Here is a 27,153-nt window from a genome sequence, read left to right on the forward strand (position 1 = left end):
GATTGCAGGGCTTTCACTTCCAGAGAGATCTGTGTGGTCTTCAAAACCAGCAGCCAACAATGAGAAGTAGCCTAATGCAAGTATCATCTCTGCAAGTTCCAAGGTGTTTTGTTTAAATGGCATGCCGTGCTATCCACCTGATAACGCAGTATTCCCAACATTCTGTTTCAGTGCATCTGTTATTAGTCCAGGATGTGAGATCCTGTGAGGCTGTTCTTCATTGGCTGCTGCCGTTTCTATCTGCTTTGTTCGTCCGGTGATTAAGCTTTGAAGAATATGACAGCGCTGGGTGTAGAGAAAGGGAGGGCCATGTTGGGTGATTCCTTTGACTGCATGGGCGCGTGTGTCCGTGGCACCGCTAACACGAAAGCAGTGAGAAGGCAAAGCTGTGTCAATAACAAGGCCACTCGCTAATTTCATGTTCAGGTAACACCGTGCCCATGAAAAGCATCCTTACTCTGCATCCTACCTTCGGAAGACTGCAATAATAAAAACACGCCTCATAGCTGTAGTGCCTTTAAAGATTAAAGCAGGGAGCTAAAATCGCCGCCAGCAGAAGCAGCCGAGAGCATTCTCTGCCTCCCGTCCTCATGGAGCTACTATGCATGCGAACAAAGCACAATATTTGTTGCAGCAACATGTAAACGTACGTTGCTTATTGGCGACTGATCGACCATCCTTCAAGACAAAAATCGAAAATTCGGCTGTGGTACAAGGGCTGGGGTGTACAGGCGCGGAATCGGTGGTTATTTAACCTGCAACCTTTACTTTCAGCCATGAACAATGTCTCGGTTACTCATTTGCAGGTAAACGGTAGCCCTGCATAGCTTCGGAGGCATTTGGAAGACTCGCCAGCCAGGAAACGGGCTGCGCGCGGCACAGTGTATTGCAAAGGATGGCCGCAGCATCTGACCAGGTGGGTGCCAGTTTACAGTACCGGGATCTCATGTTGGCAGTTGATTCAAGATCTTGAATGCAATTCCGTGGAGAGGTTGACTATCCATCTGTTTACTCAGCCCATGCAATGGCGCATTATACTATTAGAAATAAGAACGTGCAGATTGTGCGCTCTAGTTTTTGCCAATGCATGTCATAGTAGAAAAAAAAGCCTGACTGGAAAATGTAATTTAGCAATGCATGCCATGTTTCTGAAATGTGAAAGACAGGAGGATATTATGCTGCACCTTGCAAACTAAAACCAGATGGCCCGATGTGGTCAGGGATGGAAAACACATAGGAACAAATCAAACCGCTTTAGAGGTTAATTTGCATAAAAAGATATAAACAATACTACGAAAAACTCGCGCTGCAAAACATCTATTTAAGTAAACATTTGTACAAATGGGGTAGGGTAGGATTTAGTCAAAATAGGTGCGATGGAAACAAAATCAATAGGATTAAAATAACTTGAAGCGTAGACTTCATTCTGATGCAAAAGGCTGGGTGCCCCAGATGCAGACTGTTTCATTGTCATATTTAGTGCTGCCTTCCAGTCGCAGGAAGGGAAACGCGCTTTTTTGCAGCAGCCTGTGAAGTGCTTAGTATGGGCATTGCTCTTGTTCGGGATTGTATGTCATGCAAGATATGAGACCGTGGCAACACAGGAAATTAGGTATTCTGCGTAGCCTTAGTTTTGACAACAAGCCGGGCACAGGGAATTATAGCAGGGCCAGCATCCCACTTATCGCAAACTTTGAACCTGCTGTCCACCTAACCACAACCACGCTGCTGCGGCTAACCCTAGGCAACAAAAAAAACAAAATCACTTAGACTCATGAGTGGCTCTTGAAGACTATGCACTGAGGCAAAAGTATGTGTTTAGCATGCACACAGCGAGGGCGATACAGTTCACAGGCGATCAAAAATGGGCAGATTAGCCCATGTACTACACACCACAGGGCGGGAGAGGACATGAGGAGCAAGGCAGTGACAGCCTCCTTTAGTACTTGGAGTGTAGCCGGCTCTATGGTGTAAAGTTAATGTTAATGTTAAAGGACATTAGTACCGCGCACTATCACCACCGTAGTGGTCCCTTTGCGCTCTGGCGGCTCTGAAAAGGGAGAGGGGGGTTGAGTTAGTGGGAGGAAGCAGGGAAAATGCAAGAGAGCAGTGATGTGCTGTTTGGCGGCCTCAGCCCGGAGGGTCCGTTGGCTGGGCCTGGGGTGTTTGCGGCCGGTAGTCGTCGTGTTCTGTTGTGCAAGGCTATGTGTGTTTTTTTTTGTTGTTGCAATGTAGTGAAGTTTGTGCGGTTTGTTGTGCTGTAGGTTTTGGTTGTGTTTGGTTTTGGGTTTGAGAGGTGTATGCAGAAAGGGAAGTTGTTATTAGGGTTGGTTAGTTGCTTAAAGTCATTTGATAGACAGCACCAGAGTGTTTCATTGTTGCCATACAGTAGTGTTCTTACTAGCAATTAACTCCCGAGAACATCTAACTCCCGAGAACATCCTGCACTACAATAAACCTAGCGATGTTGACAAACTACTGGCAAATGTCCACCTTTCGCACTTAACATGAATCCTTGATCCTTCAGATTTACTTAAAAATAAGAACGCAAAACCCAAAACCTTATGTCTTGTACATCATGTATTTTAGCTAATGGCCCTTTGAGTCTTAAGTACTTGGTGTTATTGTACCCTTTAAAATGAGATGTAAGGCTGTAAGTACCAGAATAAAAAGTGGTTTGAGCATAATGGACGGAACTCGGTGACTAGATAACCCATGCAACGGACAACTTTAGATGTTTGCAATAAAGTTGCAAGCACATTCTTTGACACGGGCATACAGTGCTTGATGTTTTGTACGTTAAGGTTACATTCGCAGGTCATAATTATAATTCGTATAATATAAACCAATGTAATTGGTTATTTATAACACGTTTAATACCGAAGAGGAGACGGGATTCGAACCTGTCTTGCTCGTCGTCGTCTTGCTTCCAAGACAGAGAGTTGCCACTGAGCAAAACTACCCGCGTCAGCATAAATACATTTTTAAATGCCAAACAAGCTGTTATCGAGCAACCGGATAAGTATCTTTCAGAAACGTGCTGTTTGTGTTCAAACTTAATTTTCTTGAATGACATACATTTTGAGCAGTCAGCTGGGGCTATGTGGGGTTTTGGTATTAAGATGCTGATGTACAGATAACAAGCACAGCTTGAAACTAGCAGTAGCAGGATGTTAACAACTGCAATCAATCACGAGACCCTGCTCATGTTACTCTTATCTTCCAGCTCACACTTACTTGGTTCACAGGTATACCTCCCTTTATTGAGCTAAGTAGGATGAGTACCCCGTATAACAAGCATTGGCAAAATCAATAGGTCTGGCTTTGCAAATTGCCATCGATAATGTTTGTTTAAAAAAGAACGATACAGCATTATAAACCAACCATGACCTCAAGGAAAGCCTTATGCTACAGCGAATTTGTAAATAGTTTAGCCAGTATGGTACTCCACGAGCTAGAATTTGATATGAATACGACATAAATCGTATTTGTTCCAAAGGCCCCCCTTTTTAAGGTCATGCCCGACATTGTCAAGTATCATTGATCAATGGGCACGTGAAGAAAGGTTAAGTGGGACTTATCCAGCCCTATCCACTTCCCTGAATTGGGAGCTAAATGAGGACGAATCCCCTCCTTATATTGAGCAGAGTATGCAGGGCAAAATGGCTTGCAACATTCTTTAATCCACTTCTCTTCCAAAGACCTGGCTAAACCACAGGAGCTGAAAACAGCTCCTGCATACATTTAAATGCAAAAGCTGTCCACCTGCTCTCCTACCATTTAGCACATATTCAGTTATACGTTAGAAGGACATAGCAGTGGAGTTTGGAGTGTGCAGAATGGCCCTGATTCATGGAATTATGTGCGTGTAAAACAGGGATTTGCGTGCCATTCGGTGCGCAAATCCCTGTTTGACGAACAGGGATTTCCGGGCAGAATGGCACGCAAATCCCTGTTTTACACACAAATAATTACATGAATCATGGCCAACGACTTGGCCACAATTTTCTGTTGAGTGTCTAAACTTAGGAAGCACATGCCCAATAAATATCATACTCCAAGGCCTTGAATGCACAGAGAAACACTGAACTCTGGCTTGAGTTGATATCGGATGTATTAGTAGCAAATCCCTTGGATTTTACTTGCCCTCTCTCTCCAAAATAAGTGTCCCTTATGCTCCCACTGTGCAGCTGTTACTACTATAGTCCCTTGAACAGGAAAATACGTGTTTAACTAGTTAATCTTTGTGCTCCATGAAATAAATGTGTGTGTAAAAACCAGTGTTTGTGCAGACACACTGTGGCTTTCACGCCCTGGCAGGGGGCAGACATGGCCTGTAATGGCCTTCTAGCCAGAGAAATGGTAGGACAGAGTGAAGCGAGGGTCTCAGAGGGGGCTGGGGGCCATTACTGGCCATGTCCCCCACCCCCTTCCCGCCTCTGGGGAGTGAAAGCCATTTGCACCCCAGGTTCATCCGGGTGCCAACAGATTTCCATTTCTCCCCTCGGGAAATCCCTGCTGCTTGCGCAGCCAATCTCCTTAGGGGAAAAAAAGATGGCCTTCGCCACAGGGAAAAGGACTAAGTGCTTCTCCATTTTTATGGTGATGGCCGGAGCAGGAGGTGCGGCGGAGTAGAGCTCAAAGCTCCGGTCCCGCAGGTACGTGTGGAGGGAGCAGTAGATGTTTTGTTTGGTTGAGGGTTGGGGTGGGGCAACAGGGAGAGGCTTTTTTAACTTGCACTTTTTGTAATTGTAGAGGGAGAGAGTTTTCTTCTGTCCTGTCCCCTTTTAGATCACTGGCACACCAGCAAGATTTAAGGACAGGCACTTAGAGGTAGGTACAGTTGAGTTCTTCGTGAGGGATGTGTATTTAGTTTAGTTTAGTTTCTTTATTTGTACCACGCACCGAACCCTGAAGTAACTGGATGCCAAAAACTTGATCGAATGTTACAGGCACATAGAGGCATTTACAACAACAACAACAGTGACAACAAGAATAAGTGCAGCTGGAACAGATGGCCGATAGTTGAGGCATTACAAGAGAGCAAGACAGTACATTACATTAAGACCGAGGATAAGTCGCCAGAGGTTACAGTTTAGGTGACCGTACCTGTGTGCTAGTCATACAGTGAGGCATACAAGGAGATTAGTCAGGCATAGTATTTTGGTGGCATGAAAGCCGATTGTTAGTGTCTCTTATCGAAGAGCCAACTCTTTACTTTGGCTCTAAAGGTCCAGAACCAGGATTCCAGTCTGATGCTGAGTGGGAGGGCATTCCACTGTTTGGTGGCTAGCACAGGGAAGCTCGCTCCTCCCGCTCTTTTTAGTTTGAATCAGGTGATGTTGAGGCAGTGCGAGCATAGTGGTCTGGTTGGTCTAGCTGTGTGGTGTTAGATACATTTATATGCCATGTATTTAGGGGCAGAGTTAGTGAGGCATTTGTGGGTAATGACCAGCGTGCAAAGGGATATTCTGTCCCGTACTGGGAGCCAGTGGGCTTCCTCCCTGAAGCTGGTGATGTGGGTGGATCTAGGGATGTTCAATGCAGATCTCAAGGCATTGTTTTGCAGGACCTGTAGTTTGTTAAGGTTCCTTTCAGAGGTGCCTAGGAAGAGGGTGTTGCAATAGTCGATCTTGGAGAGAACTTGTGCCCTGGCTAGAGTAATGCAGCTGTTGGGAGAGAGGAAGGCTTTGCATGCATTAATCAGCTTGTTGTTGTAGGCAGTCATGAATGCAGTGGCATTCACTTGCTTCTTGAGTGAGAGGGTGGAATCTACGTAGACCCCCAAGGTTTTGATTTCCTTGGCCACTGTGATCATATTTCCATCAATGTTGACAGATGCATAGCGTGGCTATAATTTGTTTAGCCGAGTTTGGGAGCCGACGATCGGGAGCTCTGTCTTTTCGTCATTGAGGCATAAACTGTGGGCCACCATCCAAGCCTGGATCTCCAAATATATGTCGTTAATCAATTTGGAATCATCTTTATAGCACCCTGACAGCGAAATGAGAACTTGGGTGTCATTATCGTAATTCGTATATGTAACACCCAAGTTGTCAAGACGGTCAAAGTGGAGCTTGGTGAAGATGTTATAGAGTGTTGGCGAGATGTAGGAGCCCTGTGGTACACCGCAGGAGATGGGGATTGGCTCGGCTGAGGCTGAAGGTGCGAAGACCCAAGTGGTTCGATTGGACAGGAATGATTGTATCCAGGTAGAGGTGTTGCTAGAGAAGGCAGCTGCTGTGGACAGGTGATCAGTCAGAATCTGGCGATCGACCAGATCGAATGCTGCTGAATAGATCAAGCAGCAGGAATGTGGCCAATTTACCATTGTCCTTGGCCTCATCCATTTGGATTTTTAGGTCCAAGAGGGATGTTTCCGTTGCATGTCTTGGCCTAAAGCCTGATTGTCTGAGGCTAAGTAGGTTGTTGTCCTCCAGGTGTTTCTGGATTTGTAGATAGGCCACTCTGTCTATAATATTTAAGAGGCAGGGTACGGTGGTGATGGGCCTATAGTTGGTGGGGGTATTCGGGGCTAGGCTGGCTTTTTTTTTTAATAGAGGCATAACCCAGGCCTCTTTGAGGTTGTTGGGGACCAAACTAGTCCCAAAGGACGAGTTCATTATGGCAGTAATGAAGGGGGCTAGGTCTTTGGCGCCTTCCTGAATGATTGTAACTGGGCAGAGATCTCCTTGGCATCTTGAAGGTTTGAGGCCTTTAATGATTTTTCCACTTCTTTTGGTGAAACAGGTGAAAATGAGAAGGGTGGGCGTGTGGGGGTACTGTGGTTAGGCAGGGAGGTAGCCAGGCTGTTTTTTTAGCTCAATTTTGAACTGGAGCAATGTGATTTTGTCTGCGAGTGCTTTCTGTATTTTAGCACACCAGCCTGTGTCTTTCACACATGGTGGGGCTAGGGACTCGAGTTCCCTAAGAATACTGAAAAGCTGCTTGGTCCTAGATTTGGCATTAAGGATTCTGCTGTTGTAGGTCTTTTTCTTAGTGTTAAGAATGACTGTTTTGTAAGAGGAGGAAGTTGAGGTGAATAGTGCCTTTTTTGTAGTGGTGGGTGTTTTCCTCCATGTAGATTCTGCTGCTCTTTTAGTACTACGGAGAATCTTTAGTTCAGGGGTAAACCCTATGTTAAGATGGGCTATTGGTTTAGCTTTGGAAAGTTTAATGGGGCAATGACATTTAAGCAGAGTTAAGTGTATTATTGTAGAGGTCGACTAGTCTTTGTAGTAGGCTGGATATAAGATGTTCTGGATCAGGGGGCCTAAGCTGTGGAGTGTTATGTTTCGGTTGTTTCTGGCAAAGAACTGTGGGGCGATGGTGTGATTTAGGTTGGAGGGGGCATCCCCTGGATGGTGAAGGAGATGTGATGATGGTCAGACCAAGCAGTGGGCTCGTTTTGGAAGATGGTGGTAGAGCAATTGAGATCTGCCAACCAGTCCAGGGTTCGACCTTTATTATGTGTCGGTGTCGAAACACGGTGGTTAAAGCCGAGCTGGGAGATTGAATTTTGCAGCGTTGTGGCATTCGGGTCATTAAGATCATGGAGGCCCAAGTTGAAATCCTCAAGCAGGACAATTTGTGACCCTGGTTTGGTGTTATTAGTTGGTCAGTCAGAGATGTCTTCCTCAAAGGATGAAATGTGACCTGGAGGCTGGTAGATGAGGTGCATGAGGTCGGTTTGGGAGGCTGAGAGGGGGATCTTGACTGACAAAAGTTCTGCTGACGGGAAGCTGGTAGGGGGGCTGTGTCAGGATCGGTGGATGGAAAGCGTGGGATTACTGGCGGCATTAATTCTATTCTGGATAGCGCTCTAGTCCTCATCCAATATGGTGGCCTGCACTATAACTTCCGACTCCTCCCCTTCAGCCGGTGCGTTGTATCTGTGTTTCTCTTGCTACTTCGCTCGCACTCCGGTGCTACTCCTGTGCATTTATCTTACGATTATTCCTTTGAATCCCGGACCCTTCTGGGTCCATCTAATTCGGTATCTGTGTTTTCAATTCTTTTGTTGCCTTTTGTACGTACTTCTTCCTGTTTAACCGCTACCCTTGTTTCTGTTGCTTCTGTCGCCTTTCTTTCTTCCGCCTTGCTGTCACTCACGGCGCCCTGCCATTCTAACCCTGCCGCTTTTAGTTAACCTGCAAGCGGCAGTGTTCTTATTCTGGACGCGAACAGCTCTCGCGACTTCCATTTAATTTTTCTTACTTGCTTCCGGCAAATAGCCGTTCCTGCTTATCTTAGTATCTCTTCGGTATTGGGGAATTCTTTACCACAGTTTATACTTTTACATTTCCTGTCAGCTCCAGTACTTGTTCGGTTCATAATATTCTTCTGTGTGATTGAGCCATTCACATCTTGCAGTATTTGGAAACAACATTTACTTTCTTCTGCAAGACTTCAATACCAGGGTTTTTTCTGCCTTCGGGCTTTTTCCCTGGGGCGAGGCTGGCCCTCCTGGGGGCCTCTCTGGGCAGTTTCTCATCTCTGTCACGGTGGCCTCTGGAGGGGCCAGACCTTATTTACACGAAAGAAAATGTCGGAAACTGAAGGATAACCCACCCAAGGAAAGGAAGAAGGACATTAAGAAGCCTGAAACTGTACGTAAGGATCGTTCCTCTGAGGACTCAGGTGAGGAGAAGGGGGAGTTTGAACCTGAACCTGACAGGGTGGCTCTAAGGCCTAGGGACGTTTTAGCAATGCATGCTACGCCGCCTCCTTTGCCGGAGTCTCTATCTTTCCAGGAGCAAAGTCTCTGGTTTCTGACCTTCACTGGACAGGGAGTCCAAGGTGTGGGCAGTTAGGCAAAGAGTTCGATCCATTCTATAGGGCTGAGTGATGGGTTGGGTAGGTGTCCATTTTGTGGTTGATGAGATTAGCAGACTCTGTGTGTGACAAGGGTGATTGTAGCGGAGGTGGGAAGTAGGATGGGGCGATTGAGTGGAATAGTGGGATGCCATGGTAAAGGTGGCTCTGCAGAGGGCGGCCATGTGGGCAGGGGCATTTTCGTGATGAGTTCAGGGGTAGAGAGCTGGTGGACAAGGCACGGGTAAGAGTGCTGGTACAAGATTTAGGCACTAGGGCAGTGATCAGGGAGCTTTAGGGAGGAATAATATTTAAGGAGGAATAATGTTTTAGTGATTACCTCAGTCGTGTGTTGTCAGATGATTTTAAGATAACTTCTGGAAACAAGCATTTATTGAAAATTGATTTCCATGATGATTGTAAAACATGTGAATGAACAGCAATTCGAAGAGTAAAGTGTTTGGTGTTTGCAATACAGCCATGTTTTGCTTTCTCCCAATAAATTAGCAAGTCCCCTGGATATCACTTGTCCTTCAGCCCCCAGAAATGCAGTGTCCTATCCTCCTGATTTGAGGCTATTATTACCAGAGGCTCTTGAACAGAAAGAGATTTGCTTAAGGAGTTCTATAATGTAAATATTAACACAGAGAAGAAGAATTGTGTATGAATTATCACATACACTTAGAGGAACACGCATGTGTGTGCTTTCCAGATCTGTTGTAGACCGCAATGCATGGAAGACATCAGTTCTATCAATGGACCATTAATAACAACTGCAACCAGGCTGCTGCAAAACCTTTGACAAATAAGGAAGTATACATTCACAACTCGATGTTTCACAGTTTCAAACAGAACTGAGGCACACATTTAGTTTGGTTGTATACCTAATATACATTATTTTTCTTCTTCTGGTATTTATTGGATGCGTACCTAGCTACGAGAAGCAACAGAACGCTTTACAGAGGTATACAACAATACAGATACATAACAGAGTCTGTACAGAGGTATACAACAGTACAGATGCATAACGGAGCACTTTTCAGTGATAACAACAGAATAGATATACAGCGGGTGGTACACTACAGAGGGGCACAGAGGAGGGGTACAGCTCTACCAGAGGGTGGGGATGAGAAGGGTGGTTGACATCTAGTGAGTCTGGATGTGCGAGAGGAGACATCATGGCCTAGGTGTTGAGGATGAGAAACTCCTTGAAGAGGTGGGTCTTTAGTCGTGGTGCGTGGGCAGAGAAGGCATGCTTTCTGGTCCCTTCCTTTATGCAGTGGCGGATTTCAAGTCTGCATGTGTCCTGGCTTCCAGTGGTGTGCTGTCTGCCGGAGATGCTGCATTTCTCTACAAGGTAGCTGTGGGACTTGAAAGGGACTACCTTATAGATGATGCAGTAAGACTTGAAGATGATTTGTGTGTGCAGTGGGAGCCAGAGAAGGTCGATGAGGGCTGCAGTGATGCTGTCATATCTGCATAGACCCTTGATGAGGCGTGCGGCCACATGTACAACACTTCTTGTGGGCACAAGCGAGGATGTTGTGAGGCCATTGAGTAGTGCATTGCCCCATCCAGGTTGGATAGGTCCTGTGCTTGAGCGGTGGATATTAAGCTGTCCGCAGGGAGAAAGGGCTTCACTTACTGCAGGAGGAAGAGCGTTTACCAAGCTGTCTGAGTTTTCTTAGCTATGTGTGTCTTGAAGAAGAGGTTTTTGTCGATGTAGAAACCGAGGGACTTGGCACAGGAGTTGAGCTCAGGTGTGAAGCCCTGAGAGTTAATGGTTGATAGACAGTTCTGTATGTCTGGATGTTAGGTGTTGTTGGTGAGGAGTGGGAATTCAGTCTTGGAGGGGTTAAGCTTCAAGTATACACTGGACATCCAAGACTGGATCAGTGGGAGGCAGGTTTTGAGCCTATGGATGTCCTTGATGGAGACGATCTTGAGGTATAGCTGTGTGTCGTCAGCGTATTGGTGGATGTTAGGAAAGATTTCATAATTGTAGGTAATTTTCCTTCCATGTGGCAACCCCCAAACTTTTTTCTGTTGTTTTACACCCTGATCTAGACTTTGCCAGAAAAGCGCAGCCTTACGCCGCACTCCACTGGGCTTTCACTCAATTCTTACGGGGAAACTGACATGCCCTTAAGACAGTCAGTACCGGGAGACTTTGTTTCCCTTAGTCCTTTCCTTATGTTGCAGCTTTTGAGCAACATGAAACAAGAGTGCACCATAACTTACATTACCGAGCTCTTGGGTCTCTAGTCATTCCAAAGGCCCTAGAAACTCTCGCTGGACTTATTATGAAATGTGCAAGTGTGTCACGGACGGGACTGGTGGCAGCTATCGTTTCTTTGTGTTTTGAACCCCTTTTTGCCATGTTAACCGCGCTTCCCGCGTTTGGCCCAAATGAGTGGCCTGGCTTCCGAAATGGCCATGCCACGAGGTTCTTTGTCCTGTCCGATGACCGTCTTGCCTCTTCACCTTCCCCCAGGTCGAGCCGACCTGGGGCAGTCCTTATTTGGTCATGCACTTTCCGACGAAACACAACACTTTCGCGGGCTTCTGCATGCCTTGTGTGTGCCTCCAGGATTTGGGCTGGGATGTCTGTACCCAATACACATCCTGGGTGCCAGAGAGTCTAGAGTGTCCTGAATGCCTGGGACCACCGTAGTCCGTGATAGGTCCATGTATGGTGTGAGTGTTTGTGAGCGGATCTCCCATTGGGCCCTCTCCGTTTTGGCGAGAAGGGAACTTTGGATAAGAGGAGGCTGAAAACACCACTACCATGTCGATCTTCTGAGTTCTCACGAACAAAGGATAAGGAGCCAAGTATCCTGCAACTAAGAAGCTGAGTCGAGGAATCGCTGGTGACCCACTGAAGGTTTGGCACCCTGCACTGCTGTCATCCTGCGAGACCACTCGGCCTCTGATCGAACGAGAAGGTCTGCAAAGGCGCTTCGACCGTTTAGAATAGTGGGACCAACTATTCCCGGCATCTTCACCAAATCCTGTACGTAAGCCTTCGGAAGCATCCCTGGGCCATCCAGTGGACTGACCATCTTACACAGGAACCTTGCTCTGTCACCGCCATCTGTCTTACTGCTAATCCCGTGTCCTCAGCACTCTCACACGATTCGTACACTGGGCGTTCCCAGGTCTGAAGTGAGACGTGTGCTTTGGGACCGGAATACACACGGTTGCTGAGTTGCCCTGCTGTGGTAACAAACCTGTGCGTGTTTGCTGCATCTGGGACACCCTCGACCCTGACTCCTGCTGTCGCAGAATTTACAAGGCATCGAGACGTCCCTCTGATCGCATCTAAACCTGCCAGTACCGAAACGGAACCGGAGAAGCCTGGGTCTGCCTGCATCGGGGACCGGTGAGTAGTCAATACCCTAACCGGTCCCCCTCCCGCAGGAGCCTGTGGCTTTCCATCGCTGTTGTAAACAGCAAACCCTTTCCCGCACTCACGCCCTGCTTCTGCCCCCAAGTGGAGGCCTTGCCTGAGTCACAGGGATTTGTTCACCATCTTTTCATCCACCTTTCTGAACTGCCTGATTTCCCTGAAGAGACTCTCCTTTGCCTGTTGGCACCCGCGTGTGCAGGTACTTTTGAGCACAAGGCTCCACTCTTCGTAGCGCTTGGTCTTCCTTCTAGTTAGGTGGACTCTGATGTCGAACTGGGTCTAAGGATTACTTGCACTGCCTGTTTTCTTCCCCATCTAGGCGGTCTGCATATTTTGTGCTTATAACTCTTTAGACCCCTCGGTCTTGTATATATATTGTATTGATTGTGCTGTATTGGTTTACTGGAGTTTTACCGTGATTCTTTACTATGATCGATGTTACAAAGGTCTTGTAATAAATGTGTCTATATTTTTAATATTACACCTGTCTGGAGTAATTTGTAAGCGTCCTTGCGTTGTGTGCTCATTGCGGGCTTTCAGTCACCCTCACCCCTCTTGAGACCTATTCTTGACCGCCGCAATCGCTACCCTGATTGTTCTGGCTTGTCCATAGGTTACCCTGTTCCAAGAAACTAGGCTGGCCTTCTGAACCTCTGCCCCTCCAGGACGGAGCTCAGAAATCCATCTTAACAGTGGATAATATGTGTGGCTAGGAGGGCTCCCACTGGCTCCTTGCATAGATTGAAGATCACTGGGGAGACGATGGAACCCCGTGAGACTCCAAAGGTGAAGGGTAGAATTGGTGATCTAGAGGAGTTCCTCTGAACAAACTGTTGGCGGTTGGGGAGGTAAGTCTTGAACCAGCGTAGGACAAGGTTGCTGATCCCCATACACCGTTGTAGGATGTCCGTAAGTGCCTGGTGGTCTATTGTGTTGAAAGCGGCAGAGAGGTCAAGTAGAACCAGGAGGCAGGGGTGGCTGTCGTCAAGGATGTTGCGGGCATCGTCAACCACCGGTATCGTTGCTGTCTCCGTGCTGCATCTAGGTCTGAACCTGGATTGGTAGATGTATTAATGTGAAACTGCAGAGCACCACCTATTAATATCTTGTTGAAGTACATTTCCATACATCCAATGGTGATGCCCAAGTGTGCATCTCTACCTATTAGTGGCCTGCAACAGTGGACTAACATGGTTGGTTTAAAGGCTGGTGAAATTGAAAGAAGTAGCGATTCATAACCTTATCTTTCACCTGCACAAAAGGGACACAAGAATAGCTTGTCTGCAGTTATATTAATTGTGTGAGGCTACGCATGAGCGCCTATTAACCATGTGTGGTACTCAGCTACTGTAGGCTTGTGTTTTGTGTGGATTGCCAATCACCACCAAAGAGCAGCCCACAGTACTGAAATCTTGCATATCCAATGTTGGTGCAGAACAGCACATATACAACCTTTGATAGTGCACCCATGCACACCAATTCCTGGTGGCTTACCCACACACATAAGAATGATCCCTTATCAAATATTTTTCCATGTTTAGCCACGCATCACAGAACAACCTGTTCCCTTTACAAGACAATATGCTGAATACATTTGAATGTACGACATAGTTGGAAAAATATCATTGCGCTGCAAAAGCTTGTTAACAATAAAGAAGCAAAGATGTATAGTTCTGGGCCACGCCTCGAGTAAAGTGATGGGAGAGAAGTGTGGCTGCAGTCTTACTTGTGCAAACCTGCATATCACCACCTGTTAACCTTGTGTGTTAATAGACTGTGGTAGGATTGTGTTATTTCAAGATTCAATAATGCCACCAATGAGCGGCCTAGTTTTGTGCAAATCCTGTGATAAGGCAGTCTTCTATACCAAGAGCTGATGCTAGGCTCCACAGCATTGTAAATTTCCTTGGTAGATAGATGAACATGGTTGTAGACCAGTGCACATCATAATGGCCGCTTTGCTAAATCTTTGTCAGTGTTTGGCCACCATCATGGAGCAACATGTTAATTTTACAAAAGAAAAATAATACACATAAATGCAGTAAATAGGTGGAACAAATGTCAGTTTAAGTGGTGGTAGACTAAAGGGTCTCCAACATTCAAATCTAGTCCCACCTTACAGAGTAGCTAAAACTATCACATCAATGTCTGGTCCTATCCACTCCAAAGCTGTTTTGTGAATTATTTAGGGGTGTGTAAGATTCCTTGTAATGCACACCTCCCTCTTTATCAGGGAAATGTTCAACATTTTTTATGGTCACACATTTTTTTTGTCATTGTTTAGACATTGATTACTTCTGCAAGACTGCACAGTTCTACATATTAACAACATGTTGTAGTGGGCTGTACATGGAGTGTGGAAAAAAAGTGCACTTAAAAACAAAATTCAAACATAACAAATTTACATAGTTCTCCCCAATGTAGACAATTCCATTAGCTGCACAAAAGTGAGAAACAGACATTACTCTGCTAGTCAGTGTGAAACCCAAACTTAATGTCTTTAATCGATATTCAGAACTTTAACATAATATTAAAATACACATCAATGAAGAACATGAGTGGAAAATATCAATATGCTAGGCAAGGTAGACAAAAGGAGCTCTTACAGGCAACGTTCTACAACTCTAGCCCCAATGCACTCAGGAGAAATGTTTTTTATTTGTCAGGCAATTCTAAGCTTCCACGTCTGCCATTTTAATTCTAAACACTTTTTTAACATGAGATAGAGGGATGACAATTTTGCTTCCTTTGTTGTGCTCACACATATTATTTTATAGTGTTTAGCCATACATCACATGTGCCAGTCTGCACAGCACATCCTACGAACCACGTTTGGTACTGGACTGTACGAGCATCAGGAAAAATAACGAGCTGAAAAACATCATGCAACAAATCGAAATCTATCCCCAGAGTGAGGTTACACTAGCAGCACAATAGAGACAAAAAAAACATACAAGGAAGCATGAAAACAAAACATACATCATTTAAAGAAGCATTCATCAAATCTCTCACCAGTTTAAACAGCTCCACTGATATGATATGTCATTTATAATGCTCCTGTACCCCTGTGTTGCTAGGTGCGACAAGAAAAGGGAGGGGAGACAGAGGGAGGACAAAATAAACAATGTTACTAGGCCTTGTGTCATTCAGATTGTGCAGGTGCGAGATGCAAAGTGCAGGGGGGGTGAGGAAGTTCCATGGGGAGGGAAGGGGAAAGTGCAATCAAGGTAGCAAGGCTCTGTGTAAGTGCAGCCCGGGCAACACAGCTTTGGGTAAGTGCAAGGAGGCAGGGGACTGTAGGGTTCCAGATACAGCTCCTAAGAGCAGTAGGCCTGGAGGCAGTGCAGGGGCTAGTGGTCACATGGGGCCTGGTACCCATGAGACTCTGAGGGTAGCCAGGCAGCCAGCACAGCATCCAGGTTGGTCAGCAAAGAAGAACAAGAGAGAAAGCAGAAGCGAAGAAGAAGGTCTTGAGCTGCTTACAGAACTTCAGGTGGTCCGGCTCAAGTTTGAGAGGGGCAGGAAGGCCATTTTAGAGGGAGGCACCTGCAGAGGAGAGAGATCTACCCCCCACTCTCTGCCTGGAGAAGCGTCTGACCCACAGAGAGTTGGAGGTGGCTGAGCAAGGGTCTTGAAGAGGAAGGTATTTATGAAGCGAGAGTTGGATGTAGTGCGGACCCGGCCCCAGAAAGCCTGGTCGACGATGCCAAGGGTTTTTAATTTGATCCTTGCAGCCACTAGGAGCCAGTGGAGAGATTTCGGGGCTGGAGAGATACAGTCCCTGGGCTTGAGGCCAAGGACAAGTCTCACAGTCCTGTTTTGGATTAGTTGCAGAGAATAGAGGAAGGCAGATTGAGAAAGAGGGTGTTGCAGTAGTGAAGACTAGAGAGAACCAAGACTCTGGGGACAGTGAGATTCTGGCAAAAGTTAGTAAAGGAAAAATACCTCTGAGGAGGTGGAGCTGGTAGTGGGCCTTCTTGGCAAGGTCAGTGATGTGAGTAGAGAAGGAGAGAGTGGAGTCGAAGATGACACCTACGTTTTTAGCCTCACAGGAAGGCAAAGGAAGAGGGTCCAATGAGGGCAGACAGCGTGAGAGAGGGAAAGCAGAAACAAGGGACCCAATGAGAAGGATCTCAGTCTTACTGGCATTAAGGCAGATATCGTTGGAGGTGCACCACTCCTGAATCGCTAATAGACAGGAATGAGCGAGAGAGGAGAGGAGGCTGAAGGAGAGCTGAGTTTCATCCACAGAACGCTAAAAGTTAGAGGAGAAGGTTGAGATAAGGTGGGCCAAAAGGGCCAAGTGGACATTGAAGAACCAGGATGAGAGGTTAGAGCCATGGGGAATACCACAAGTGGAGAGAGAGTTGGTGTAGAGAAAGGACCCAAGTTGGACCTGGAGGGGTCGGTCCAGGAGGAAGGAGGTGAACCAACCTAGGGCCTGATCCGTGATACCCAGGTTCTCACAGAGATGATTGATCAGGATGGCATGCACAGTTGCCACTTTTGTATGGCGATGAAGGAAAGACTGAAAAATGTGCTTGCCCATTGGCAGGCATTATTGATTGGTCTCAGTAAGGTTTGGTGTCCCCACTATGGAGATAATAATAATAATAATAATAATAATAATAATTAATAATAATACTAATAAATAATAATAATTGCTAATTAATAATAATAATTGCTAATTAATAATAATAATTAATAATAATTGGTGAAGAAGGACTGCACAAGTACAATATAATGCAGCACTGAAATGGAAACACATTGATGTGACAAGTAGCAGGGAAACAAAAGATGATTTTAAAATCCTATTTCACAATACTCTCCACTGGCGACTGCTGGAACTGAGCGTTCAGCAAGATGCTTAGGACATGCTTGGCCAACAAACTAGCCTCCCTGTAAACTCGTAACTGCAAAAGTATGGTAGAGAGAAAACTCCCCCTTGACAGACGTAACACGCATTGGCAAAGATAAGTTTTTCCTTTGTGTATGTATGGGATAGGTATTTGTTAGGGGTATCTGGTGATTCCATCGAAAACAAAACATGGAATGCAAAAGCATTTTAAAAAAATCATTTTTTCATAGGTAAAGGTTTTATTTTTATTATAATGGGTTTTAAAGGGTAAAAAAACAGGGGTTGGGGGACCCACCATAAAACATTTTTTAAAAATGAATTTTTTTCTATGCATTTTTTTCCATGCTTTTGTTTTCAATGCTATCACTATACACCTTTGTTAGGCATTGCCATGCTATTGCAATAGATGGAAAAAGGTGTGATTACTTGGCATGTTATAACAGTGCCTAGACAATGGCTATCTAATACCTTTACACAAGAGAAACTTTTGGCATTGTCAGTACTTGTTTTAACAGGACTTCAGTGCAATGTAAATATAAAAATCAAGTGTCTGAAGACACACCTTGTCTAAGACAGTATCATACCATTACATTACATTCTATTTTGCCGGATTCGATTCCATCGACTTCTTTTTCTTCATTTTTCACTGACATGTAGATGGGCAGTTAGGTTAGGGTGTAAATTAAGGTCGGGGATGTGAGAGGGTCTGCCCTGCATTTATTGCATTCAAAAATGCACACACAAAAATGAAATTGAATTCGGCAAAATAGGTTTGGTGTAATCGCGTGGATCTGAAAATACATTTTTATAATAATATTTACAGCTGGAATTAAACAATAACTCGCAAATGACTGCTTGGAAATTATTCTGGCATACCAAAGTTTGTTGTTACTGCCTGTTGGAGCTAACTCAAAGAGATCCCAGGATGATGTGTTTTAGTCAGGGAGGGGGAGGTTAGTGGGTGGAAATGTCCATAGGGTTTAGCATCGCTATAGGCAGTCAATGGGGCATATACGTATCCAAATAACACATGTAAGCTGTGTGTCTCTCCTAACTTGTCTTATTCCTCCAGGCGGTACCACAGTGCAATAATGTGTACTTAAAGGTGGCACTTGAACACTGCGGAGTAACCAAAACTAAAAATAGGGTGTATGTTGGCAATACATGAAAAATGTTTTAGTCTGTCAGGATATTGTATCCTGGAAATGCTTGACATATGTACCTTACTTGACTTTACCGTAACTTGAAAAAAAATGAAAATGGCAATAATTAATGTGAATACTTGGGCGTATGATGCAATACCTGACAAATCATATGAATACCTCAGGGTATGATGTCAACAGCTTGCAGACGGTTTAATTAATTTGGCACAGAATGCTGCAGCCAATCAATGCTGAAAGTATCTGAGCAATAACATCAATAATTTGTAAATGGTAGGAGTAACTGGGCATGTGAACCCAATAATTGATCAATGGTGTGGCTACCTGGGCAAGATATCAATACATGTATTTTATTCATGAAAAATATAGCCAAAGTAAATGTTGTAAAATATAATTAAAGTGCAATTATATATCATAATGCCCTGAAATTAAATTTTAAATTGCTTTTACAATTATTGAAAACACCTAATATAATAAAAAGCTAAATGGACCTTAATAGTGCAGGCTTTCATCAGATTGCGGTAGGCGCCACCAATGCACCGCCCCTAATTCTAGGTGAGTAGTTTCAACATTGTTAGCTTGTTCTTTGCTGCCACCGTGCTCGCAGGTGGCAAGACCTGCATCTGGGCTGTTTTTGCACACAACTAGGTCAGAGCAAATAGAAGGCATGTAAGGTTACATTCACGCCCTCTCACTCACTAGAGCACTTCATGTTCTGTCAATGGGTGTCGTGGCACTAGTTTCATATCCATTCTTCCTAAGTGTGGTTTGGATGAGATCTCAATCCATTTTTAGTGAAAGATAAAATGAAATTGTGTATGACCCTTTGTATAAAAAACAATATGTAAATTGAAATCATGTTGAAGAAAGTTCTAAAGATTCTTCTAGAAGATCATGCTTTCTGTAAATTGCCATTTGCTGGAGACTGATTATTCTTTTTTTCCATTTGCTTTTTATATAAGGCGGAAGAAGACTTCTGTGAAAAAGCGAACACAGTTCTGGGAACTATTCAGCGGACCGTGTTCCCTGCCATGTTCCTCTTCATCCTAGTAGTAGGCCTCACCCTAAATCTATCCATCATGTGGATCCTCACCTACCGCGTGAAACGCTGGAACCGCAGCACAATTTTCCTTTGCAACTTGGCCTTGGCTGACCTCACATGGATTTTAACCATTCCTTGCTTGATCTACTACCATTTCAACCAGCTTCACTGGATATTTGGAGATGTGGCTTGCAAGATCACGAGAACAATGTATCATGCCTGTTATTACTGTAGCATCTACTTCGTCACTTGTCTGAGTGTGGATCGCTACCTCGCTATTGTGCACCCGCACAAGTCGTTCTTAGTGCTGAAGAAGCACCAGTCGCTTGTGATCTGCTGCACCATTTGGGTCTCCACCTTCGTGTTCAGCGTGCCCGTTACCTACATGGCTTCCACTCAGGTTTGCTTCAACAATAAAACCATCTGCTCTCTGTATGTCTTCTCCAATTCCACGTCCCTCTCCCTGCCCTTTTCCTTGTGCACTACAACGGTAGGTTGCGCTGTCCCTTTTGTCTCCATCTGTTACTGTTATTGCAGTAGCCTCGGGGAGCTGCGCAAGGTCAAGCTCCGTAGGCTGCAGAAGAAGAATACACTTAGAAAGCTCATGTGCTCGGCTTTGATTATCTTTGGTCTGCTCTACCTACCCTACCACGCATCAAGGAACACCTGCATTGTCCTTCGAGCCTTCTGGCCCAGTGCAAGGCGCACCATCGAGGAAGCCGATGCCTTCTTTTTCGTGGAAATGGCGGTCTGCAGCCTTAACACGTGCATCAATCCGCTTTTCTGTTTCCTTACTGGTGGTGATTTTAGGGAACAGGTTTGCAATCTCCTGTCATCATTTAGACATATCAACACATGGAGACTGAGGAAACAGACGTCCACTGTTCACCCCACATAAACAGCGGATTAGGTCAGGATTGCTGGCACAATCTCTTCAGCGGCACATTGAAAGTCTGCCATGTTTTTGCTCACGGTCGTGTGGGTATCATTGGAATGCTTTCTGGAATGGTGCACCAAATACTGAGCTCATTTTTCATTTAAAGCTAAACCATTGTTCCTTGGCTATTCAACCTGTTGCATGCTACTCGCATAGATAGGTATCTGTCAGGCATGTGCGATTTACACTGATGTCGACTGGAATTGCTGTCAGTTGTCTGGAAACTTAAAGTATCCCAAGGGAGCAACAATCAATCGCCGAAAACTCAGTAATAATTAAGGTGCCAGCCATTGATCTCAATTGGTGATTTTTTACATGCATTCTTGAAAATCAAAAAGGCAGAGAGAAAAACTACATTTCGGTATGCTCTTAGGTTCAGAGTTGCAATAATGCGTGGAACAGTCAGAAGAAAAATGAGCTTGGGCTTCTTCTCTTTGCGCATGTCCAACATCTCTTTGCAGTTGGAATACAGATGTGCTGACCTGACTTTGGCGTAAATGCTTGGAGAGCTGCAAACATGAGATGCCCTGTGACTTTGGAACAATACAATGCTGGGAACACCGCGAGGAAACATGAGTGGCAAGGGGGCTATAATAGCCAGTGTGTTTCTTATAGGCTACTTGTGTGCAATTTCTCTGTCTCTCCCTGATGCTATTTTTCTTTTAATTACAACTTTATGAACACAATAAGGAGGACTGTTCTAATGGCATTGTCGACCTTCTGCTTGTAGCCACCATTACTGTTATATGCCACTCCTCTTGCTCAAGGCCTCTGCTTCTCGGTCAGACTTATGATTTAAGGATCAAGCATGCAGCGGCTGGTAAACGCCTTGCCACTGTGCTGAAAGGTATTTAAAAAATACCTTTACCATTCTAAAAATCGTCATTAATATCTTGTGTTATTTTCTATAACCCGATTATCGGCTCACACTAAACACACGTTCATATTTATTGTTTTGAGATGTTTGTTCCTGGAGACATGTGGACCGGGCTAGCCCTATCACAGAACGGCCCATTTCAAATTGAAGATATTTGCCTTCACCCTTAGTAAAATCCCCACAAGGCTCTTTCCCGATTTAGTTTTTTAAAGCAACTAGGAAATTACATCACCCTGGCAAATGCTGGTGACAAGGTCAACTTGCCTGCTATGCATTGACCTGAATGTGTATGCTGTTCCTTCAAGAAAGCAATGGCCAGGTATCCACGAGTGAGAATGGTTACCCCCCCTCCCTCCCACCCGCCCCCAATGCCTCCACTTCTTTTCCGCCAGAGGGGGATTTGTACATAAAGCTGTTAATTCAAAGCAACGTGATTATATTAAGTGTTAAGATAGCTTTCGGTCGTAGCTGCGTTGGAACCTGTTAAGTTCCCAGTGTCAAAAAGCCATATGCTGTATTTATTGTATCGCCCTCTACTTAACCTCTCTACAAGAAACAAGAACGCAAGCCACACCATTAGTACTTGCATTCATTGAAATGTTTCAAACGTATACTTATTCTTCCGTTTTCTATCAATGTCTTAGGAGCAATGGTCGTGCTTTAATTTGAAAGTCTGATTAGAGTTATCTTTCAATGGCGGGGTGGAAGGCTAGGCTATTTGCTGCTGTTGGAGAAGCGTCATAGCTCAAAGTACGCATTGCCCAATGGTGCTGCAAATGCAAACTGATCTCTGCATACAGGGTGCCATTTTAATTTTGCACATGAGAGAATACGCATGACACATGCTGACCGAGATACAGACGCAAATGTTAGCGTCATCCCATTAAAACAAAAATCCGGAATCTTTCCACGGGTTCATACCTCCATCAGTTCAGTTGCAGCGGGGATGCGGGGTCATATGAGTTCAGTCTATCACGAAGCCCCTCTATTGGTGTTAGGATGTCGGAGGGCAGGGTGCGTGGAAGCCTGTTTTATGCATGCTTATAGTCACTGTGGGTGTGTGCACTGTAGTTTGTGTTCATGAATAGCGCATTGCCAAGGCCTAATTTTCCATGCACATACTGTTTTAATGCAAAGCAGGAATAAACACAATGTGGGTTCCTTCATTTGCACAGGACACACGCCCATGCAAATGCAGGAATATGATATCCCTCTGTCAATGCACACTTCTAAAGCTAGCAAGTGCACATTTTGGCATTAAGGAATGGGACTTCCTGCTGCACTCTCGAAGCCCCTGCCTCCCCAAACACACAGTGACATGTTGCAACTCTGGCACAGCAGCGAGAGAGGGCAGGCACGCTACACTCATCTCCCACAGCTCAGTGTCTGTTCCTAAGAGAGGAGTACAGCATCACTCTTCCCTCAGCAGAGGAGTCCACATCCGTGGTCCTTCGTCCTCGTGCCATGGAGTGTGCATGCACAGAAGCAGCAGATGTGCTCGGTTCATATGCTGCACAGCTATAATGCCATTTGTGCTTGCATTTCTAACTGGGCATAATGGAATCAGGCATTGCAATACTAACGGGATATTATAGTGTCAGGTTTGAGAGTGCAACCAGTCATAAACTAAACAGACCTTGTACTGCTATTTGAGCACATTTAGATCAATCCTTGCAGTGATAAGAGGGCATAATGGGCTCCACATTTCTGCTGGTAACAAGGCATTTTGGAATTGGCCATGGCATAGATAACTGGGTATAATGCAATCAGGGATTGCAGTGCTATCTAGGCATAATGAAATCACCAGAAATTGCATTTCTAACTGGACATTATATAAAAAGAGCATGCAGAGTCAACTGAAAATAATAGAAACAGCATTGCTCTGATGTCGTGCTAGACATATGGGCATATTTAGTTGTGGATTGGTCTGTGATCTGCAAAATACCTTAAAGGCATTTCGAAGGTCATACGGGAATACAGTAATCGCTCATTGCTGTGCTAATTGGGCATACTATTGTTTAAGATATTCCTTGCAACACGGGCCTATATGAATGTGTCCTTGCTAGATCACTGGTCATAATGAAATCTGGCCATAATGTGCTAAGTGGGTATAATGAAATTACACCTTTTTGTATTTGCCAAGACTGATTGCATTCGTCTTTGCTGTGCTAATTGGACATAGTTCAATATGTTGACCAGTCATCATAGATTATGTTCATGCTGAGCATAACAACCATAATGATACAAGGGCCTACAGTGGTTACTGGACATAGTGAGATTTGACTTTTCAGCCCTAACTGGGCATAATGGTTGGTGGTCTTGCTGTGTTCCGTGGGCCATGTATAAATTGAACAATTAAATGATGTTCAGCCACATTAAATAGAATTGGTGAGTTTTGAATCATTAATACAATATTGTTGCTGAGAATATATCAGCATTTTTAATTGCATGCACAATCAGCGTCAAAAACACAGTCATCCTCAAGCATTCATCAACCACTGGTCACTATTTTATCAAGGTATTTTACGCCATCAACATTGCACAACCATATATCAGTTTACATTTCACACAATTTGTATCTAATAACCAAGAATCACCGGAATAAAAAGAAAATTGTTCAGTGTTAAGTCATCTCTCCAATCACGTAATGTTGGGAATCAATCAATCATTCATTCATAATGAATTCTGGGCATAGTGGAATCTTGCCATCCTCTCTCTTCTGAATAGTAGGCATTTTATATAATGCATACCTAATGTGTAAGCAGGAACGTGGTATACAAGACAATGTGCTAAGTATATAAAGTGGAGGTCTAGGTAGATTTAACGACAAGATGAACATATCGAACGGAAGGTGATAGATGAGTTATGCAAATATTGGAAACTGGCTATATTTGGTTCGTTTGGCACAACAGAATCTGGCTATGCTGCATTAAATAGACCTAACATGTACTGGCATGCTGTGCTGACTGGGTCTAATGCAAATTTGCCATTTTCTGCTAAGTGGGAATATTGTGCACCATCCAGATTATGGCAAATTGGCCTATGAAACACAGCTAAACTTTATAAAATAGCATCTGCCATGCTTTGCGAAATGAGGCCATTAGAACCTGACCATGTGTGATAATTGTGCGTTGTTATAATTTGCTAACTGGAAAAACAAAAACAACTGAAACGAAAGTGCTATCAAGGCACACTAGAATGTGGCCATGTTGTGATAGTAAGGCATAATGTAAATTTATCATAATCTGATAAATGGAGGAAACGGAATATGAGTGACCCTGCCTAAAAAGGCAAATCCTAGAATATGGTGCAGTACATTGCATCTCAAATCCTGGAAAAGGTCACTAGTGTGAGTTCTGAGCTTTTGAAGATAAAATTTCGCAATTGTGTGAAAACTGGGATTTGGATAGTAATACTAAGCAATGAATTTATTACCAGGAGATGCAATTGCAGATCCTGGCAATGGTGAGACGATTATGGTGAAACCCAACAGTTTGGGGTGTTCTTGAACTCTTGATTGAGCTGTCTGGTATCACAAAATTATATTTACCATATGATATGAATATCAAAGCAGGTATATTTTGGTAATCACTGGCAAATGTGAGTACGTTGGGTTTGTGAATATCAACACACACAATTCGGTATCCTCTCTGCTAGACAATTTAGGAAATTAAGACACACATGGCCCTGATTCATGGAATTATTTGTGTGGAAAAGAGGGACACTGTGCGCAATATCCCCTGTGCAGCTCAGTTTGACGATTCATGGAAACGTATGCGCAAGACTTTTTCGTACTGTGCACGGATTTCAGACAGGCTTGGCACGTCTCTCTGAGTGGCCGATTGCCTTGCGCGAGACACCTCGCAGAGCCCAGTTGTGGCCTGTGCATAGTCCAGAGTTGGGGGCGGAACATGGAAAATGGGGAAGAACAAGAGTAAATGTGGCAATTATGAGAGATGGACCACAGGCAGTCCATCGCATGCCCACTATTGCGTGGAACAATACATATTCATGGATCCGACCGTGCAAACTCTCGGCAGGGAAATGGCCACGCAATACACTCAAACTATTCGCCACCCGAAGGCAGGCGTACAGACACTTGCACATAGGAATCTCCACATGAAGGTAAGATCGGGCGTCAGATTTAGGGGTGTATGCACGCAGTCAGAATTCCGATCGCACTTGGGGGGGTGTTGGGAAGGGGACAGCCCCTCTCCCATAGGCGCTTTAAAGTAAGGCGAGATGCATTTGAGGCATTATGATGAGCCAGAAGGGAGGGGGAACAGTGAAAGGGAAGCCTTCCCATCCAGCAGGACCTTATGCTAAGTAATCAATTATAGTGTATTCATATGGTGTGGTCCAAGTGCGGGCGGTATCAATATTTTGCGTAGATATTAATAATTCTAGGTAGAAGAGAAGGCTTGCACGACAAAGGCGTCATTACATGCACTAGGCCCAAGTCCACAAGGTTATAGAAATCTCCAGTCAAGCCCGAGCTCCAATGAGGACAGTTCGCACCCCCACCCACTGCACTGTTTATCATTGTTCTTGAAAGTGTTGCAAAGATGTGTCTTTCACCCAAAAGGAATGTGCCCAAAAAGGCCACAGTCAGAGGCTGGTGCCTGGTGTGCATGTTATGTCACTTTAGCCTAAGCTTTACCAAGCTCATTCCTGAGTGACCACGAGTTATATCCCATATAACTGACTGTACCCTAAGATCCCTGAATTCCATGAGACCTGGTGCCCTTTGACCACCAACCTCAAAGTAACAAGTCTTGAAATGTTCAAAGAGGATGGGCAGGGTGTGTTGTTGAAGCGACAGTCATGTGATTTGTATTGCGAGGTGCTGGGAGGGATACATTATAGTTCAAAATGAGGACAGAGACCTTGGAGCCAGATGGTGCAGAGGGAGTGAGTGAAATGTGTGTGTAAAGGTTAGAGTGTTATGGAACCTCCTGGTATCTGTTTTGAAGCCTGTCAAGTGCACATAATGAGTGCTAATTAAGCTGTATAGTAGGAATATAATTAATTTGTTTTCTGACCTTCGATGTGAGAAGAAGATGAGAAGATGAGCCCCACAGCGCCCACGTGATGGAAGACGGACGGACTGGGCTGGGACCAATAAACTGCCATCCCATATGGATAAATGCAGCACCTGTACAGGGTCCATCCAATCAGCCGTGCTGGTTTTTACTGTATGTATTGCATCACTTATGACAATGTTTTGCTTTATAAGTTTCAGCTTGTACCTCTTTTTGGCAGAAAATTCTTAGCAGCAGAGTTCTTTGCTGTTGCTCTCATCGGCATATGAGATTAAAATTGTTCTCCTTACAAGATTGACTTGGGCCTTTCTTCCCTAGCAGGTTGTATTTTCTCTGGTGTGAGCGTTCAGGGGCGTGCCTTCAGGAGTGCTCATAAGCAGTGAAGTGGGGAGCAGGAACTGTTTACAAGGATTTGCACGCATGTGTACAGGAAAATGACGATTTTTACGATGCGTGATATGCATGTTGAGGGGGTGCTGGAAATAGTTACAGGGGTCCCCACCCATCCCCTCTGTGGTGCTGGCCTGGTTGGGGGGGGGTTCCACAGGCTGTTCTTCTGGGGTGCATTGCTATGCGTACGAGGAGTGCACAAAGGTCTGTTTCCATGGACAGGAATTGCTCTGCGTGTGGGCGTGTCGTGGGCATTCCGGCTGCGACTTGTGCATGGGGTTACTTTGCATGGACAATTGCATGTGGTGCGCACATTTTCTAATGTGCGACAGGGGGGCCCAGGTTTGTTCTCGGCGTGCACGCTTTGTGGTATCTATGCACACTTTTCCATGAATCGGGCCCATAATCTCATATATAATTGTACAAACATTAGAGAAAAACAAAGAGACTGTTACACCAGAGGCCTTAATGACCTCATACAATACACACGTGTTGAATTATTTGTCTACAATTTCATTCAGACCCTGAAATAAAAAACATCACCTTGGTGATTCTTACAAAAAATGCTAAATCGGGAAGTGTTAACAGCTTTTTGAAATGGTCCATAAACTGCACCCTTTTTTC

The 27,153-nt window shown here is 44.7% G+C and overlaps 1 protein-coding gene across 1 annotated transcript; it reads left to right on the top strand.

Annotated features, from left to right (window-relative positions):
- The first annotated feature begins 293 nt into the window (after nucleotides 1-293).
- Nucleotides 294-26,398, top strand: LOC138503622 (P2Y purinoceptor 1-like). Its single transcript, XM_069623493.1, has 2 exons — nucleotides 294-916; nucleotides 19,204-26,398. The coding sequence occupies exons 1-2, from the start codon at nucleotides 896-898 to the stop codon at nucleotides 20,179-20,181; spliced, it is 999 nt and encodes a 332-aa protein (XP_069479594.1). The 5' UTR covers nucleotides 294-895; the 3' UTR covers nucleotides 20,182-26,398.
- Nucleotides 26,399-27,153: the final 755 nt, after the last annotated feature.

Source organism: Ambystoma mexicanum, chromosome 11, assembly GCF_040938575.1.
Source record: "Ambystoma mexicanum isolate Mex_15411 chromosome 11, UKY_AmexF1_1, whole genome shotgun sequence".
Lineage (NCBI taxonomy): Eukaryota > Metazoa > Chordata > Amphibia > Caudata > Ambystomatidae > Ambystoma > Ambystoma mexicanum.

What these genes read in the sequence shown, in the direction of transcription:
- LOC138503622 (XM_069623493.1), top strand. Translation starts at nt 896, where the DNA reads ATGGCCGCAGCATCTGACCAG. An exon ending in TGGCCGCAGCATCTGACCAG is followed by an intron (nt 917 to 19,203) that starts GTGGGTGCCAGT and finishes TTTTTATATAAG; the next exon opens with GCGGAAGAAGACTTCTGTGA.